General features: G+C 40.7%; 1 protein-coding gene across 7 annotated transcripts in view; it reads left to right on the top strand.

The window, feature by feature from the left end:
* Positions 1-19,726, top strand: part of ANKS1B (ankyrin repeat and sterile alpha motif domain containing 1B) — a 587,732-nt gene that overhangs the window by 174,293 nt on the left and 393,713 nt on the right. For all 7 annotated transcript variants that reach the window (XM_029079026.2, XM_029079024.2, XM_029079025.2 and 4 more), the window contains one exon: positions 18,122-18,287. In XM_029079026.2, coding sequence (XP_028934859.1) covers positions 18,122-18,287 — 166 coding nt within the window. The remainder of the gene's footprint in view (positions 1-18,121; positions 18,288-19,726) is intronic.

Genomic DNA, 19,726 nt, shown 5'->3' with positions numbered 1-19,726 from the left:
AAAATGTTGTGCAGTTCTATTTCAGTCTGTTGGCTCAAATAGCAACTTCATTAACTTTGGGAACAGAAACCATAAAAATGGGGGAGAATGCAGAATTTTCAGTTAGATCTTAAGATGCAATCGGTTTTTATCATGTTTAAGAGAAGTTTGGGCAAATTAATGGACAAAAAGTCTCTAATGGGTTATTAGAGGGATAGTTTGTGAGTCAGGGGGAAAGTTACACAGCTATGAAGTGGTATATCTTTAATAATTAGGATTGATGTCAAGAAGCGTTAGTAGCCACCATACAATTCCTCCAAGCTGCCCTCTTGCCGCTGTTGGAGTTAGAGTACTAGCCTGGATACTACATTAAATCTGCCTCAGAACTGCTAATCAATAATGTTTGATGACACAAAGGGCTCATGGCAAATGTGAGACTAGGAATTTGTATTTTCCATTTCTTCCTGTATCTAATCTTTAACCCATAACAGCAGGGGGAAACTGTTAAATATTTGTACATTTAGAATTCTGAAATTATGAATCCAGTATTATTCAGTGACTCAACCTAATTGCCTGAATATAGATGTGGATTATGGAAAAATTATGAATGAGCCGCAATGGCGTATTTATAGAAAATGTGCTGTTCCTGCTGCTACTCTCCTTATGGCAATAATTTGAGACAGCTATGTGTCCCGTGTTCCATGTGTCTAATGGAGCTTCAAAAGCTTTAGCTGCCAAAGGGTAGAAAACAGTCACGTTAAAAAAAAAGTCAGAATCTAAATGCAAAATCGCCATTGAAAATTTTCAGAAGTACCACAATCTAGCATTATACGGTCTTCAACTTGGCTTTTCCTCATTATTGAGATAGGCACTCTATACAGGTTAAAGAAACAGACAAGTTACTGCAGTGAGGGATACTTGAGACACAATGAGTGGAAAACAGACTGATAAAAACTTAACATTCAATTTGATCTATTTTGAAGTTACCTCAGAATACGGGTCATGACAGCACCAGTTGATTGGGTGGACTCCCAATCCAAACAGAAGACAAAGAGAAAGTAGTAATGTTGATGACAAAATTTCTGGGCAACAAAATCCCCACGATCATTTTTCAACTTTAATGGGTTGAACTGGAGCTGTAGCAATTCCTTGATTATTAGCTACTACTGAGTCATTATATTATGAAGTCTGTTAAGTAAGACATAGGCGGAGTCCATTACAGTGTTTCAACTGATCTGTTAAATTTATCAAGTGCAGATATGGCCATTGATTTGCCCATTTAATGCACCCTTAAAAGTAACCAATGTTTAATACAATTAAAATGACATTTTTGAAGTTTGAATATGTGGTCATTTAGCTAGTTTAAACTGGCATCTTCAATGGATAAATTTACCAGGACCCAAAAGAAGAACATCCTAAATGCAGTGTAATTAAAACTGAGTTCCACAGGCACTATCAGCTGCAACTGCTGATTTTCTTTTTTGCATAATTGTACAGTTGACATCTCATATTAAAAATTAAGAACTACATGGCCTATATTTGCATTCTCAGATGTCTTGAGCTTTCAGTTAAACTAAGCCCCACTAGACTGGCTTCAATAAAAGCAATTCAGAAGTATTATGGAATGCCCTTAAATGTAATGAGCTGGGCTTTTTTCCTTCTAAACAGAAAACTGTCCCAGAAGTGTTGAGGTGGGATTCTGGTGCTAAATACAGCTAGTAGGAAAGCATACAGCCTCTCTCTGTGGACAGAGATCATGTCTAACACCTGTCACATTGTAGTAGCCCAAGTGGTTAGTACAGTGCTCTGCACCCAGTACGACTAAATGGATATGACTGCTTGATTGTCCTTTTTTGCAGACTGATAATATCAAGTCTCTGAAAAATATGATGTCATTATTATGGTACTTGTTACACTTTACTATGTGCCTTGTGCTATACTAAGCACTGGGATTGACCAAAGATAGTTAGGTCAGAGACAGTCCCTATTCTACATTGGTCTCACAGTCAAAGTAGGAGAGAGTAAGATTTACAAATGAGTAAATTGAGGCATAGATAATTTAACTGACTTGCCCAAGTTCGCAGAGCAGACAAGTGGCAGAGCTGGGATTAAAATTCAGGTCTTCTGACTCCCTGACCTGTGCTCTTTCTACTAGGCCAAGCTATTTCTCTGTTGAACAGTGGTTGTCAGATTGATGATCAAGGCCCCCAGGAAGGTGACAGAGGAGGTGAAAAGGAAGTTTTAAATTTTTTTATTGTATATTTTTCATAGTATTTGTTAAGCACTTACTTTGTAATAGTAATAATAATTATTAAGGTATTTAAGCGCTTACTATGTGCCAAGCACTGTTTTAAGCACTACGGTAGATACAAGATAATCAGGTTGGATATACTCCCTGTCCCACGTGGGACTCACAGTCTTAATCTCCAATTTGCAGATGAGGTAACCGAGGCACAGAGAAGTTACATGACTTGCCCAAGGTCACACAATAGACAAGTCCATTCAATCGTATCTATTGAGCACTTACTGTGTGCAAAGCACTGTAGTAAGTGTTTGGGAGAGTACAATATAACAGACACATTATATTGTACACAACAAACTCATAGTCTAGAGGGGGAGACTGACATTAATCTTCATAAATAATAGATATATACATATGTGCTGTCAGGTTGGGAGAGAGGATGAATGAAGGGAGCAAGTCAGGGTGACGCTGAAGGGGGTGGGAGAAGAAGAGAGGAGGGCTTAGGGAAGGCTTCTTGGAAGTGGAATGCCTTCTATAAGGCTCTGAAGTGGTGGAGAGAAACTATCTCTCTGATATGAGGAGAGAAGGCATTCCAGGCCAGAGGTGGGATGTGGGTGAGAGGTTGGCGGTAAGATAGACGAGATTGAAGTACAGTGAGGAGATTAGCATTAAAGGAACGAAGTGTGCGGGCTCGGTTGTAGTAGGAGAGTAGCGAGGTGAGGTAGCAGAGGACAAGGTGATTTTAAAGCTATTGGTGAGGAGTTTTTATTTGATGCAGAGATGGATGGGTAGCCACTGGAGTTTCTTGAGGAGTGGGGAAACGTGAATTCAAACATTTTTGAAGGGAAATGATTTGCGGTGGAGCTGGGATTAGAACCCACGTCCTCTGACTTCTAAGCCCAGGCTCTTGCCAGTAGGCCTTGCAGCACTGTATTAAGTTCTAAGGTAGATACACGTTAATCATGTTGGACACAGTCCCTGTCCCACATGACGCTCACACTCTTAATCCTCATTTTACAGATGAGTGACCTGAGTCACAGAGAAGTGAACTGACTTGCCCAATGTCACACAATAGGCAAGTGGTGGAGCCAAGATTATGCTTTATAGGATTCAGAAAACAACTAGGGATTCTGTTTGGTCAGTTCTGATGCTCTTAGATGCTCCAAGAAGGATTGTGATCCATCTTATTCTGATGATTAGTTTGAACACTACAGTTTCAAGAAGTGTTAAAAGACTTCTTCCAATATGCATGAAAAGAAGCTGATCACCTTAAAGTTTAGTCCTCCAATTGAATATTCTGTCTATCAAAGAGTATACCAGTTTGACGGTTACGAAGGTTCCAACCTCATTTTTCATCCGGTGAAAGGTAGTCCGTAACAATCGTAATATTTAAGTGCTTATTTTGTGGCAAACCTTGGGGAAGAATATAGTGCAATCAGATCAGACATAGTCCTTGTCCTACATGGCGCTCACAACCTAAGTGGGAAAGAGAGCAAGTATTTAACTCACATTTTACAAATGAGGAAACTGAGGCACAGGAAAGTGAAGTAACTTGCCCAAGGTCACATAGCAAGCATGTATTGGAACCAGGATTAGAACCCAGGATTCCTTACTCCCTCTCTTGTGCTTTTTTCCCCAAACTACATTGCTTCTCATCATAACTAAAACATTTGGTCCTAGTTCCATCCAGCTTTCACTTTAATAATGGAGGGGCTGGCTCCTCATTAAGGCAGTAGGTCTATGGTGTCTTGGATAAGCCTTCTGTTTGGTCTGAGAAGATGCATGATAGTTTGTCACTTTATGGTATTTGTTAAGCGCTTTCTGTGTGTCAGACACTGTTGTGTGGGCTGGAGTAGATACAAGTCGGTTAGGTTGGACACAGTCCCTGTCCTGCATGGGGTTCACCATCTAAGACATCTAAGCTGAGGCCTAGGAGACTCGTTGGACTAGCTGTGCTTTCACATCTAATGATTGGTCTATTTGAGTTGTTGAGAGAGTTGGCAGAGATCGTTCCTTGCCCACAAAGAGATTATAGACTCTTCTTAATAATGGTATTCATTAAGCATTTGCTATGTGCTGAGTGCTAGTGGGGGACGCTAAGGCTCTGAGAGGTTGTGACTTGCCCAAGGTCAAACAGTGGCAAAGCTGGATCTCTTGTGCAGTGTTCTCTCCACTTACGTCAAGCTGTCTGCCTCAAGCTTTTCCATTTCTCTCTTTGAACCTACACCAAAGAAAATGCTGCCAACAGTCCTCTTTGGAAGGGGAATCCGGTTTATGGTGTCAGGACTTTTACATGCTTCCTGCAGATATTGCACCAGTCTCTCAAATCACGTAAATGCTGGGTGAGAGTGGGAGGTGCGGTTCTGCTGGAAGGACTCTAAATATTGAATCTTTGAATATGATCAATGGCTTAGAAAGCTATTCTCTGGATGAAAGGTAAGCCTTTCAGAGGCACATTAAGCCGTTTGAAGCCACTAGATGTCCTAAATGAGACCCCAGTGTTCTGCCACACCTCACAGTGTGCTTAAATTCAAAGGAAGAGCAGAGTTGCTGGGTTCCTACATTTGTATGAAGCAAAAACTCTTTCCCTACTGGTGATTTGCTGAACTGGGCAAGAATAAAAATGATCCCATTTCGACCTTATGTTGGGCATCATTGAGCTTTCCCCTGCTGAACCTGCGCCATCCAAAAAACAGAAAGGTGTCTTGGCAAAGTTGTATATCTTTGGGATTTCATACCCAGATAAGCCAGCCTCTCTAAGCTGAGTGGCAATTTGGTGGTGCCACGGGCAAGACTACATTAAAACAAATTCCTCATTTCATGTAACTTTTCCTGAATTCTCCATCCCAGCCCCCAAATTGTACAATTGAAGCACACCCAAGGCTACTTCAATCACAGATTTAGGGAGCAGGTGCAGAAGAAGCTGCTCTCCTCTCCCTCTGTGACTTCAAAGGGTACATTTCCATAATTGGGTTAAGTAGTAATGATTAAGTAGTAGTATTGACAGTGGGGCTCCTAAAAGCAGAGGAATTATGAAGAATTGACTCACTTTCAAAACTGACCTTATGTTATTGTTGGATATAGCTCCCTTTTCCTAAGATTAACTCAGTGATTAACTTAACACAGACCCTCTCTTTGTTATCCCTTTGAGAACTGGTCCATATTGCAGGAACTCTGCCTTTATTGAAATCCACCCTAGCGGGGAATTCAGTGCAGTGTAGCACAGGCTTCAGGAGAGCTCAATTGCCACAGTCCCGCCTAACAAAAAAACCCTAAATATCCTATAAACAAACAAGATTATATAATATATTAATAGATTAATTTGGCCTGCACTACAAGGCAGTTGTGATCCAATTTGGAGAGGGATCCTCTTTTCACATTCATTATTGCTAAAACTATGTAGCAGAAAAATAAGAATAATTCTTAAGGCTTATTAAGGGCCTTCTTTTTCTAAAAATGCTGTATTGAGATTTTCCAACTAATCCCTGCCAAAACTATCAGAGGTACAACAAATCAATCAGTGGTATTTTTTGAGTGCATGCTTAGTGCAGAGCCCTGTACTCAGTGCCGTATTGAGTTGGTAGATACAATTCCTGCCCACAAGGAGCTTATAGTATGTGAGGGAAGACAGACATTAAAATAGATTATGGGTAAGGAAAATAGTAGAGTATCAGAATATCCTCTAATTTTTTTTTCTTAAGTACTGTGGGCCTGGGGTGAGTATCCAAGTGCATCACTAAGGGGATCCAAGACCAGATTCCTGACTGATAAGGCTTCAGTGGAGTTCTCACATTGAGGTATTACCTGCTCTATGATTGCTATTTTCGAGATGGAAATACTAACTCTAGGGAGTCAACTCTTGGTTGAATGCTTTGTATTCTCCCACTTAAGGACCTTTTTTTTTTATTTGGAAATGAATGGTTAACCATGTCCCTTATGACTCCCAGGCCCATGCTCTGTCCACTAGGAGGTTCCAAGGACGTTAGCGAGATGTGTGTCAATGGAGTATAAGTGGCAACAGTCAAGGCTGTGATAAATGTGGAAATCAATCAATGGGATTTATCGAGTACTTACTGTGTGCAAAGCCCTGTACTGAGTCTTTTGGGGAGTACAGTACTGTAAAATGGGTAGACATGATCCCTGCCCTAGTTCCTTCTGTTTCCAGATCGATTCCTTGGATTTTCCCCCCCTCAGTCTTTGTGACCTTAATTCGGTTAGATTGTAAAATCCATGAGGGAAGGAATCGTGTCTACTAATGCCAGCCTAAGCGCTCAGTACTGTGCCCTACCCATATAACAGGTTCTCAGTAAGGACTATTGATGTTTTGTCGGAGAAAAGATGCAAACTGGGGCTTTTATTTTTTAGTAGAGATGTGATACGTGGGTTAGTCATGAAGCCCCAAGGGGCCAGGGGAGTGGAATTACTGGATGACAAAAATGGAAGACCAGTGCCCCAAAACTCCTTTCAATCAGTCAGTAGTATTTACTGAACACTCACTTTGTGCATTCGATTCATTCAGTCGTATTTATTGAGTGCTCACCGTGTGCAAAGCACTATACTAAGTGTTTGGGAGGGTACAATATGACAAATTCTAGACCCAGAAGTAGTGGTGTCAGATTGTGCAGTAGTAACGCACTGTAGCAATCCACCTTCCATGAAAGCCGTGTGATTTCGAGCATCTCCTCTCAGGTCCGCTTGGAGGTGGCAAGAAAACTGTAGGATGGGGAGGGGGAATGCTGCATTTCCCAGGAGACTCGGGCTGATTTATTACATTTTATAGCAGTAGGAGGCTGCTTTGGATATAGCCAAGCGCTCATAATTCTCTTGGAGAGTTTTGCAGGAACCCCTGCCTCTTCTCTAATTTTGGGAAGAGCAGCAGGGGGTTGCTTGGTTCCGAATTTTGGTCTTGTCCATGTGGTGACTGGTCTTCTCTTATGCCGTCTCTGTGGAGCAGATTGATCAGTGTCATAAAGGGCTGCCTGTCTTGTTTTGTAGCCTCTTGTTCTAGGATGTGGTTTCCATTAGAATCATGTCTTGCAATCGTTTCAGTTTTAATACCCAGTAAAATATCATTAAAGTATTATTTGTTAGTAGATGTATTTTATCAGAGTTTTGTAACTCTTTGAAGGAAACAGGCCGAGTTCTCATTTGGATTCTGGCCAGAATTTATATCTCCTGTATTCTTTTCGAATGCCTGGACTGGTGAAGTGTACTTTTTGCTTCTCACTTTGATACTGGGACAAGGTAACTCTAGTCTCCCAAACCAGACATAGGGGAGGAAGAGAGGAAGCAGCCCTAGTCACTAGAAGCCCTCAGAACATCTCTGAGTTGATGAAATAAGGAAGCGGCTTCAAGTGCTTTTCAGAAAGCCACCTTTGTGGGGGGGCCCATCCCCACAGCTGGACCATAAAAGTCCTGCTGAATGTCGTGAAGTCATGGAAACTGCCTTTCATACTGCAACAACAACAACAAAAAAGATAGATGGCAAGAGCAAAAATATTGGTGTGTAATATTTTGATTTTTGGATTTCCACATCCCAGCGTACTTCAAATTAACACCTAGCAAAGAAGGCTATGTGTGCCTATGTGGAAAGACCAATCATTTTTTAACATAGGTGCTAAACACTTAATCCCATTCTACCCAGCATGAAAGTTTGAGTCACACATCACTTTTTTTTCCCTCAACTGTAATTCTAACTTCACTCTTCATTTACAAATATAGCTTGTGGAGAGGAATTGCTTTGAGTAAAATTTAAATAGCATAGGTGGACCCAGCTGCTACGATTTGTCAGTTTTTCAAGGGTGAGGAGGAAGAAAGGGGCACATTTGGCTAAAGCTGATGATCTTGTACTGCAGAAGCTTTGTTGAGAATAGGCATAGAGAATGAAGCTTCAAAATCCTTTAGTTTATAAAGGTCCATAGTGTTAAACCCTAGTGGAACTTGGTACAATAGCTTAAACAGGAAGTGTGCACAGCTCTGGGGAAATAGTTACTTTCTGAAAAATCATTTCTGCCTGACATTTCAGATGTGCAATATGATAGAGAATCTGAGATTGACAAAGTGGTCTCCAGGAGTCATATAGACTAAACTTCTAGTTCCAGAACGGGCTCACCTCAGATTCTAGCCCTCTTGTTTGACCATGGGGGCATTGTTCAATCACTCTGTACACAGAATATGGAGTGCTTTTTTTAAATTTTTCGGTATATTTTAGGCACATGGTGTGGGTTAAGCACTGGTTTGAGCACTAGGGTAAATAAGAGTGCCCCACATGGGACTCCCAGTCTAAGTTGAAGGGAGAAGGATTTCATCCCTACTTTGCACATGAGGTAACAGACACACAGAGAAGTGACTTGCCCAAGATCACAGTTGGCAGAACAGGGATTAGAACCCAGGTCCTCTGACTCTCAGGCCTGTGCTTTTTCCAATTAGTCATCCTGCTTCTCATAGGCCACGCTGCTTCTGCTTTGCACCAGGATAGTAGCATCCACTCCTTCTTCCCTCATGAGGACATAAGGGTGGTGAGGATTAATAAAAATGCCCGTGACAGTGCTTTAGCGTGAGGATTAATGAAAATGCTCAAGTGAAAGTGCTTTAGCAATATGAATTTGTAATACAGTCGAGGAATTATAAAAAAATAATATATCATCACTATGTCTACACCACATTGAAAATTTCTGGGAAGAAAGATACCACAGTCTTTCTCTGAAGCCTTCTCCAAAAGTTGTCATCTCTGATTATGGAAAGTTAGGACTTATTTCTTATCCTGAGAAGAACTGGGCTGGAATTGAGAGCAAGGGAAATGGTCTTCTGAATCACCAATGCAGAGACATAAAGAGTGAAAGTACCAATACTTCAATTCACTGGAAACAGAAATCAGTCCCAGCCCACAACCAAAGTCACACAGAACTTAAAGTGTGCTGTCCAAAAGTGTGTGGGAAGACTAGATAGAAAGCAGAATCATGAGGGTGAGTAGGGCCTTTGGAAGACAGGAAGACCAAATGTGTGTAGGGGGTGCTCCACAATTTCACAGGGATGTTGTCAGGGTGAAATCAGATATTTGATATGAAAGTGCACTGGAAACATAAGACTCTGCAAATACATGATATTCCTTAATAACTCTTGACTTGTCTTATGCTGTCGACATAGTGACACTATGGACACCTCTCTCCCAGAACGCCAATCTCCATCTAGAGTTGTTCTGTTAGTGTATCCATAGAGTTTTCTTGGTAAAAATACAGAAGTGATTTACCACTGCCTCCTTCCGTGTAGTAAACTTGAGTCTCCACCCTCGACTCTCTCCCATGCGGCTGCTGCCCAGCACGGGGGAGTCTTGACTTGTAGCAGATTTCCTTCCACTCACTAGCCACTGGCCAAGCTAAGAATGGAATTGGTATGCCTCTGCTTTACTCTCCCTCCCTTAGTCAGGACTGAGTACTGGAAACTCTCAAGGTACGATTCTGTGAGAGTTTTAATATCTCACTCATTTGTAAATCTTCCTGTTTTCTAGGAACCTTTGTTGACTCTGACTTTATTTTATGACTAAATTGTGAAGTTGCATATGAACCTTATGTACAAAGTAAACCTAAGGTCAATAATGTATGTTTTAGTAAAGAGAGAGATTTGTAAATTAATGGGTTTTAATACCGACTCTGCTACGTGTCCACTGTGTGAACTCAGGCAAACCACTTCACTTCTCTGTGCTTGTTAACTCACCTGTAAAATAGTCATTAAGACTGTGAGCCCCAGGTGAGACAGGAACTGTGTCCAACCTGGTTACCGGTACTTTTGTGTCCAACCTGTACTACCAGTGCTTAGAACAGTGCCTGGCACATAGTAGGCACTTAACAAATAACACTATTATTAAGGAGCTCTCCGATTGCTGCATCCCAGGAACACCCCCAGTGGGGTGGCGGTGAGAGGAAGGAAAGAGGAGAGGGCAGGCTTCCTTCACCCAGAAACAACAGGTTTGAGGTGGGGTTGTATTGGGTGGGGGGTGGAGAATGGTAATGGGCTTGGAATTGAAGCAACTGGGTGGATAGCTGGGTGGTGCCCTCGGAGTCCGACCAGACCAGACTGGATAGGGAGGGGATCACACAGCTCAACCCTGCGTTCTTCAAACAGTTCCAGCCTCCACCCCTGGCTATGCTCCCTCCCCACAAGTTTTCCCTTCCCCTCCCCCTCCATTCTTTGTTCATTCAATCAATTAGTGGTTTTATTGAGAGCCTACTTTGATATAATGACACTAAAATTTGTTAAGTGCTCACTATGTGCCACGCACTTTTCTAAGCACTGGGGTAGACACTAGAAAATCAGGTCCCACATGGGGCTCACAGTTTAAGTAAGAAGAAGAATAGGTATTGAATCCCCATTTTGCAGATGAGGGAGCTGAGGCACAGAGAAGTGAAGTGACTTGCCCAAGATCACACAGGTTGTATGTGGAAGAGCCAGATTTAGAACCCAGGTCCTCTGACTCTCAGGCCCATGCTTTTCCACTGGATCATGCTGCTTCTCAAGTTCCCAGAAAGCACTCACCACAAGTAATAAGCACTTATCCGAAAATAAGGTAGGAAACATTGCTGCCATTAGGAAACATTTTTCATCTTATGTCAATTTAACTATTTAATGATATTCAACTATTGAAGATGTTGCTAGAAGAAGGGAGGCTGGGGAAAAGCCTTTTCCTAAAGGCCTCTCAAAATAGGACAATGACTGAAAGCAGAGAAAAGACATATAACTGATACTTTGGCTCCATTCGTTTGTGTATTTTCTCCCCTATTTGCTTGTAAGCTCTTTAAGAGCAGAGCAGATCTTTTGCCTTTTTTGATGTTTCCCAGGTACTTACTATAGTGCTCTGCACTAATTTAATAATTTGTAATGTAATATAAGGCACTTTTTGGTAAAAAAAAATATGCACAAAGTAATTTTAATTTTAAGCCATTTAATTTTTACCACAGTTGATGAGAATGTAAAGGACAAAGTCGACTTTAATGAAAAGGATACCTTATAATTTTGACCTTAAAATACAGGTCCATTTTGGGCACTTCTTTTCTGGATGAAGTTAGGTAGTTTTACCCCACCCACCTGACATTGATTTGAAATTGTCTGGCTCCTGTCAGTCATTTTGGGGCTATTGAGATTCATTCAGGAGCTTTATGTCCTAGAAAAATTATAGAATTATCATCTTTCTGAATTGTGATGAGTAGTTTAGAAGTCATTCTAAAGATTTCAGGCTTCCAACTCATCCAGGTCCATTGAAGCCATGACATAGAAAGACCTTTCACACTGGATTTGCTCTGAGCAGCTATTAGACAAAATCTCATAACAGCTTTTACAAATATACAAATTTGCAAATATTTCTCACAAAAGGTTTATGATAAAATACAAATTATTTAAAATTGTTTCCCTTTTTTTGGTTCTGGATTTAGTGATGAGTTTGAATTTTTCTGTATAAAAGCAGCAAAAAGGTTTTTGCAGATTATTTAGGTCATGTTTCTCAAAGCCTGACAAACAGATTTTGCCACGTTTTTTTTTTGCCCAAAATTTCTGAAAATACAAAATGTTAGTTTCAGAAATATAAAGATGGGTGTTCTGGGCAGGAACATGTCTGCTAATTCTTTTGTACTCTCCCAACTGCTTAGTACAGTGCTCTGCACATAGTAAATTCTGAAAAAATACCATTGATTGATGTATAGGGCTAAAGAGGTGAGTCATACTTGACTACTGCAACTGCCTTCTCTCTGACTTCCCTGCCTTCTGCCTCTCCCCACTCCAGTCCATACTTTACTCTGCTGCATGGATCATTTTTCAACAAAAACATACAGCCCACGTCTTCCCTCTCCTCAAGAACCTCTGGTAGCTGCTTATCCACCTCCACATCAAGCAGAAACTTCGTAGCATCAGCTTTCAAGCACTCAGTCAGCTCGCTCCATCCTATCTCATCTCACTGATCTCATACTTCAGCCCAGCCCACACATTTCACTTCTCTAGTGGCAGCTTACTCACCGTGCTCCAAGCTCATCTGTCTTACCGCAGACCCTTTTCCAACATCCTCCCCTTCTTCTGGAACTCCTTCCCCCTCCATATATGCCAGCCCATCATTCTCCCTTTCAAAGTCTTATCAAGGTATCATCTCCACAAGGCCTTCCCCATTTAAGCCCTCTTTTCCCCAACTCCTTGTCCCTTCTGCGTTGTCTGTGCTCTTATTTACCTCGGCCTCACAACACTTATGTACATATCCATAAATTACTCATTTATACTAATGTCCATCTCCCCCTCTAGACTATTAGCTTGGTGTGGGCAAGAAATGTGCCTACCAACTCTGTCGAATTTTCCCAAGCGCTCTATGCACATGGTAAGCACTCAGTAAATGTCATCGATTGATATTGAAAAGTATCACCAACTCTGTTATATTGTACTCTCCCAAGCATTTGGGAGCCAGAGGTCATGGGTTCGAATACTGGCTCTGCCACCTGTCAGCTTTGTGACTGTGGGCAAGTCACTTAACTTCTCTGTCCCTCAGTTACCTCATCTGGAAAATGGGGATGAAGACTGTGAGCCTCATGTGGGACAACCAGATTACCCTGTATCTACCCCAGTGCTTAGAACAGTGCTATGCACATAGTAAGCGCTTAAATACCAACATTATTAATATAGTGTTCTGCACACTTTAAGTACTCAGTAAATACCATTGATTGGAACTTTTTTTAATGGTATTTATGTGTTTACTATGTACTAAGCACTGTACTAATCGCTGTGGTAGATGCGAGATTAGACAAAGTCCATGTCCCACATGGGGCTCACAGTCTTAATTTCCATTTACAGAATGAAGTAAATGAGGCACAGAAAAGTTAAGTAATTCACCCAACGTCATACTGCAGACAAATGGGGGAGGTGGGATTAGAACCCAGGTCCTTCTGACTTCCAGGCCTGTGATCTGAGCACTAGGGCACACTACTTCTCTAACATTGGCAACATGCCCATGAAACCATGGTAGTGAACAAAGATGGATATTCTCAGAAGGATTGATTTTTAACTCATTAACCGAAGCAATGACTTTGATTCCCAGAAGATGCTGAGAAGTCTAAGGCTAATTTGGAAATGACAGCTTTGCTAGCCACCTTTTCTGAAGTTTAATCTCCTGCTAAGGCAAGAGCAGGAATCTCAGTTCAGTTTAATATTAAACCAGTTCAGTGGTTTAATTTTTCTGTGGAGAAATGACAGCTTTCCAGCCATGTGCATATATAAATAGACCTAGTTAAGGAGTCTCACGTTCAGAGCGCTGTTCATTAATTAGTACATGTTTCTTTCTTGCCAGTCTGCGAAGTCCACCATTTGTTTCTTGTGTTTTCTCTGCTGCTTTATTCACTGGCCATTTCTTTAAAGAAATGAAGAGGAGAGAGAGGGTGAGCCCTAGGAATTGCTAAATGGAAAGCAATGAGAAAATCAAACTTACACATTTTAGAGGCATTTTAGGAAGCAACAGGACCTGGGAGCGGTGCAGGAATTGTATGGTACTGCAGATTTGAAATGATTTTGTGGTTACCATTTGTTTACAGCTTGCACATTAAGCAGGGTAGAATAACATTTTTCCTTTTTTTTCCCCCCTCTGAGAAAACTCTGAAAAATGTTACCCTAGCCAGGTTTTTCTTCCTATGTTTGGGTTTACCTACCATAGAATTTTTAAAGTGTTATGTTTCAATCTCTGTAAAACTGCTATGTAATTAGTATTTGCATGTGAAAACCAGAGCCTTTGTTTTATATTCTTTAAACATTCAGTATCCTAGTACCATTGACATAACCTATTCCATTCCCTTGCTTATATCATTGGTTTTAGTTCCACAGAACTTCCCTTTGTTGCTTTTGAATACATTTCCAATTATATTCTGCATTGTTCTTCTTCATGATTCCTTTGATTTTTTTTAATTCTAAAGCCCTTTTCACTAGGTAATTATTCTTTTTTTCTATCACTTTACCCATAATATACCTTATTTCAGTGCACCATAGGCCACATCTGTCATATTCCTAGTTTTTACAATATTGACAGTCATTGTATCCACTCTTAATCACAATTAAGCCATGACCCAAGCCCCAGTTTTTCCCTTCACTTATTTCTTCTCTTTCCCATTGTCCTTCCTCTTTGTTTCTCCCACTCTTGCTCTCTCCCCGGCCTCCCCCCCCCCCCTTACCTTCTTGCTTTTTTTTTGCTGTGGATCTTTTGACCCTTTTCCCATCCTTCCACTGATCCTTAATCTTTTTGGCATGGATGGGGAAAGGGGAGGTTCTAGTCTTCATTGCCCCATTTTACCCTTCTCCTTGCAGATCTTTTCCATCTTTTTCATTGAGCCTTTTAGTTATTTTTTCACTTTTAATTTTCCTTAAACTCTTATCTGTGTTCTCCCCTTTAGTGCCCTCAGAGTTGTTTTAACCTGGTTTTTGGTGTCACTTTACTTTCTCTCCTTCCTTCCCATCATTATTATTCCCAGTTTTTTTAAGAGTACTGTCCTCTTTTCTCTCCTCCAGTTCAATTATTCCCCTTTTCTTCTTTTCCTTCCCCCTGATTCCTCTGTCCTCATTAAGCTCTGATTCCCAGCTTTCCAGATAGTTCTGAGCACTTCAGATTCACATGGCCTTTCCTATCTGTGTAAAGTACACTTTACTGCAGTATCACATTTCCTCTCTTCTTCATCTAAACAGGTAAGGACTCTACGTTCAAAACTCAAATGTCATTTTGACTTCTATTCGGAACACATTTTGGACCTCCCTCAATACTTATGCCCCAAACAAAATATCCCAAAGAGATAGTGATTTAAACTATCTTCCTCTGCAGAGCCAGTTGTACTTTCTTCTTGGACTCCCTTATTCAAATACATCATTATTTATTCCTGGTTGAGTGAAAACTTTACTGTGTCCCTTAAGCAGCACTGCAGCGTTTTTAACTGGCCCAGTTTTACTGCAAGTAAATGCTGATACAGGTTTTAGCCACCACCTGCCTGATCTCATAGCTAACTTTTTTCCAGGTCTCTTCCTTATTTTCCAGGCATTGTCTCTAGTGATAATCATCAGTAGTATCTGCTTTTCTGGTTCCGGTCAGACTCAGATCTAAAGCATGGTGTTTGCCTCTGGCCTTCATCAATTAATCAGTGGTATTTGCTGAGCAGTTACTCTGTGCAGAGCACTGTACAAAGTGCTTGGGGAGGGTGCAATAAAACAGAGTTAGTAGATACGTTCCCTGCGCACAGTGAGCTCAAAGGCTAAAATGAGCTCATCACATATTCTTAGTGTAAACTATGTCGTTTCAATCAGTTACAATTCCTGAGAACTTAGTGATATGCTTATGAGCGTGCACCCTCCTTAGCATAGAAGAACTGTGGCATAGTGGGGAGGGAATATGTCTGTTTATTGTATTGTACTTTCCTAAGCGCTTAGTACAGTGCTCTGCTCAGAGTAAGTGCTCAGTAACTATGACTGCCTGAATGAATAGTAAAACATGGTCCTGGGAGTCAGAAGACCTGGGTTCTAATCCTAGCTCTGCCACTTGCCTGCTGTGTGACCTTGGGCACTTAATTTTGCTATACCTCAGTTCCCTCACTTGTAAAATGATGATTCAAAAGCTGGTCTCTCTTCTACTTAGACTCTGAGTCCCATGTGCTTAGTACGGAGCTTACCACGTAGCACTTAACAGATACCAAAGTTGTTAGCATTCACGAATATGTGTGCTTAATTATTTCTTTTGACCACTGTAGTTTAGATATTTTGATGTTGATCTTTGCTGTTAGAGTGCAAGCTCCTTTGTGGGCAGGGAAAGAGTTACTTAAATATTTTGTACTTCCCCCGCATCTTGCAGAGTACACTGAAACCCATTGGGTGTTCAGCAAATGCTAACATTACTGTGGGCAGAGCACCTACTAAATGCCATTGGTTTTATTCCTGCAGAGCTTCCCTTTGTCTCCTCTAAATGCATTTCCAGTTGTATTCTTTGTTGGTCTACTTCATGGCTCCTTAAAACCCTTTGATTTCTTTGAGTTCTAAAGAGCTTTTCACTAACCCAGTGACTGTGAGAATATAACAGAATTAAGGGAGATTAATTGAGGCATATCTTCTGAAGAAAGTGTGTTTTCGGGAAGGCTTTGATAATAGAGAATGCTGAGAATCTTGTGGATTTGAAATGGAGGACATTCTGGCAGAAGGAAGGGCTTGAGTAGAAATGAGTGGGAGAGATGAGAAGGAGGAAAAGTGAGAAGTTTCCCTTGCGGGGAGGGTAGAGTCTAAACAGGGGAGAGGCAGGGGAAGAGAGTAGATATATGGAGGAGAGAGCTGATGAAGTGTCTTGAAGCCAGTAATCATGAATTTCTTCTGAATATTAAGGGAAACAGGCTGCCACTGGAGGTGTGTGAAGAGAGATGTGTGAATGATACTTTAGAAAGGCAATCTGGGTATGGAGTGGAGAGAGGAGAGGCAAGCCTAGGGAGACCAGTAATGAGGTGATGCCAAAGTCCATCTTGAATATGATGAGAACCTGTGTCGTGGTGATAGTTGTTTGGGAAGAGAGGAGAATAAATTCCAGCCTTCCGAGTCTGAGTTCAGAAGATACTGTTTGGTAGATAAAATGGAGCAAGCCTCAAGATCCTAGGGGAGGATAGTGGCAGTAAAAGAAGGTAAAATGTAGATGCATGAACGCATACACACACACACTCTTCCCCATACAACAGCAGCTATTCATTGAAATACTTCAGTACAGAGAAGCGGGAATGATTGGAGTGAGCAGAGAAGTGCCATTGGAAGCAACCTGCCCTGGTGCCGCTCCTGCTGACTTTCTGTATGTGCTGAGAAAGTGTTGGTCGCAGCAGCGGTCATGGCAATGGAAGATGCGGTTCCTTCCAACGCCATTTTTCCACCCTACTCTGCTTCTTCTGCCGTCTGCCCTGCCACATCTGCTGCCATAGCTATGACTGAAAGCAATACTTTGGGGATCTTGCTAGTCATTTTCCAGGTGGCTGAAAGGGAGAAAGTTTAAACACTGCCCCCAGAGTGCAGGACTCAGGGTCACATACCTGAAGAAACTTCCAGATCAGGACAATTAAAAATATAAAAATACTCAGTAATGAGAGAATTGAGAGTCTGTTAGCTGTCATATGTGGGAGAGAGTATGATAGGAATTGAACTTCTTGGTTTCTTAAACTCTGTGCTTTCGTGATCAATATTACTGTTTATCTGGGCTTATTTTTATGCTTCTTGATTGTTCAGGACAGTTCACACTTGCTTAGAAATTCAGTAGCAAGAATCATAATCTAGCAAGTGAGAATTATGTTTAATTAGTTTACTGGTTTCCAACCCTGTTGCAGGCATATACTAAAATCCATAAACATAAACAAGGTTATAAATAGGTTTTAGGGAAAATATGTACATTATTGATAGGTACAGCCTGGAGATAGAAGCTATTTCCATCTTGTCAGGGCAGAAGGGCATCTGTCTGTTTTCCGTGAAAGGGGATTGGAACTTTCTGTCTTTCCCCCTTTACCATACTCCACACCCCCCTCCCACCTCACTCATCAGTTGTGTTGTTTTTGAGTCGGTGGGAATTGAAAATCCAAATCCGAGGACCACAGTGGACCAATTCAGTTAGAGAAGCTTAAAAAATAAATTCATTTTCAATATCAAATGACAGACAATATATAGAGAGGACACGCATTTCAACTCTATGATAAGGAATTCCCTTAGCGAAAGGGGCACTATAAAGCCATTTTCTGTTATGGTTGTTACTCTTATATGGAATTATTTATTCGTACTGAGGAATTATCAGTTCTCAATCATTTTTTGGCAGAATGGTTGAAGTTGATTATGTCTTCCAGTTTTTATATGTCAAATAAGCCTGTCTCTCACATCTGCTTTTCTACTCTACAGGAGTCTTATCCAAAGAAGAGGAGTTATACTTTGGAAATTGTACCACCTGCTTCTCTAGATGTGTTTCCTTCTGAAAATGAAAGCAATCTATGTGATCTCATGGACATAGCAGTAACAAAGAAGCCCTGTTCTTTAGAAATAGCAAGAGCACCTTCCTCAAGAGCAGGTAATATTTCTTACCACTGCACTGACCTGTTAGTATGTAAATATTCCTACCGTATAATTGTTTAGCTGAGCCCATGGTACAGATTGAAAGTGATCACTGACGTTGTTTGCCAGCAGTAGATAGCATAAAACATCAGTGGAAAACTATCTCACATTAAGTGCTGTAAATGTTTTTATGGAGTCAATATTATGATCAGTGAGTCATATTTATTGAGTGCTTACTGTGTGCAGTGCACTGTACTAAGAACTTGGAAGAGTACAATATAACAGGCATAAGTAATGATCCAAATAATGCTTTTAATTTATATTTATTGTGCATGAATCCCAACACTTCAGAGGGCAGTAAACTAAGGTTCCCATTTCACAGTTCAAAAAATTAAGACCAATGTAATTGATTAATCAGCAGCCAAATAGAAATTTTGGGGTGGGGGGAGGGAAGACAGTCTCAATTTAAAAGATCTTTTTAATCTGCATTTCTTCATCACTTTTGAAGAGAGAACAAAAGAGCAAGAGAAATTGAGTATGAAATTCAGAATGGGATGTTGATTTGAAATGAAGAATTTTGGGTCAATAAGGATTATTAAACACTAGGATTGGTTGCCAAGAGTTGTTGCAAAATCTCTTCTCTGAAAATCTTTGACTAGAATAGGCAGCCATCTGCCATTGCTGTTATGGATGGTTTATTTTCCTCCTCCTCAGAAGCAGGGGATGGAATTGTGACCTACCCATTTGTTTGGGATCATGCAGAATACATTATATGTGGAGTGGTCATTTAGTCACAGTTAATTTACATTTTCTTAATACATTTTATGATTTCAAAAGAGAGGTATGATTCACCGAGCTGCACAAATCTCAGGAAGTATTTGACTATTGCATAGGCTCCTTCTCTGGAAGGAATTACTGGTTTGATTTCTCAGTAGACTAAAACGTTGGAAGGCTAAAATTTTAGGAACTGGGATTATTTAGGATAGAGAAGAGAAGGCCGAGAGACAATTAAAATAAGGTTATTTCAAGAATTATGGGACTGAGCCAATTACCTTTAGGGCTCCCCACTTCTTTCTCCATTCTATGCCAAAGAAACTCTCTCTCCAAATCTAAAATGGGTCTTCAGGTTTTATCATCTCATCAACTATCTTTAACACATATACTATATCAATTTATTTCATTTATGCATTATTTACTTATTTTGGTGGTACCAGACAAACGTGGCTTTTTCCTCCTGATCTCAGTATAATGCAGAGGTTATTGCTTGCCTGTCGTCTCCTTTTTATGGGGATCAAATTGAATGAGTATTGCTTACTTCCAAATGTGTAGTACAGTGCTCTGCCTGCAAAAGTTGCTGTGTAAACAGTGTTGAATGAAGAATGAAACCACCTGTATGTCTTCAAAACAGCTCAGCACTGGGGGCTGTAGAACTGTCTCATGTGTTAGCTGCTGACT

This window comes from Ornithorhynchus anatinus, chromosome 14 (genome assembly GCF_004115215.2).
Source record: "Ornithorhynchus anatinus isolate Pmale09 chromosome 14, mOrnAna1.pri.v4, whole genome shotgun sequence".
NCBI lineage: Eukaryota > Metazoa > Chordata > Mammalia > Monotremata > Ornithorhynchidae > Ornithorhynchus > Ornithorhynchus anatinus.
This window is presented reverse-complemented; position numbering and strand designations above follow the sequence as displayed.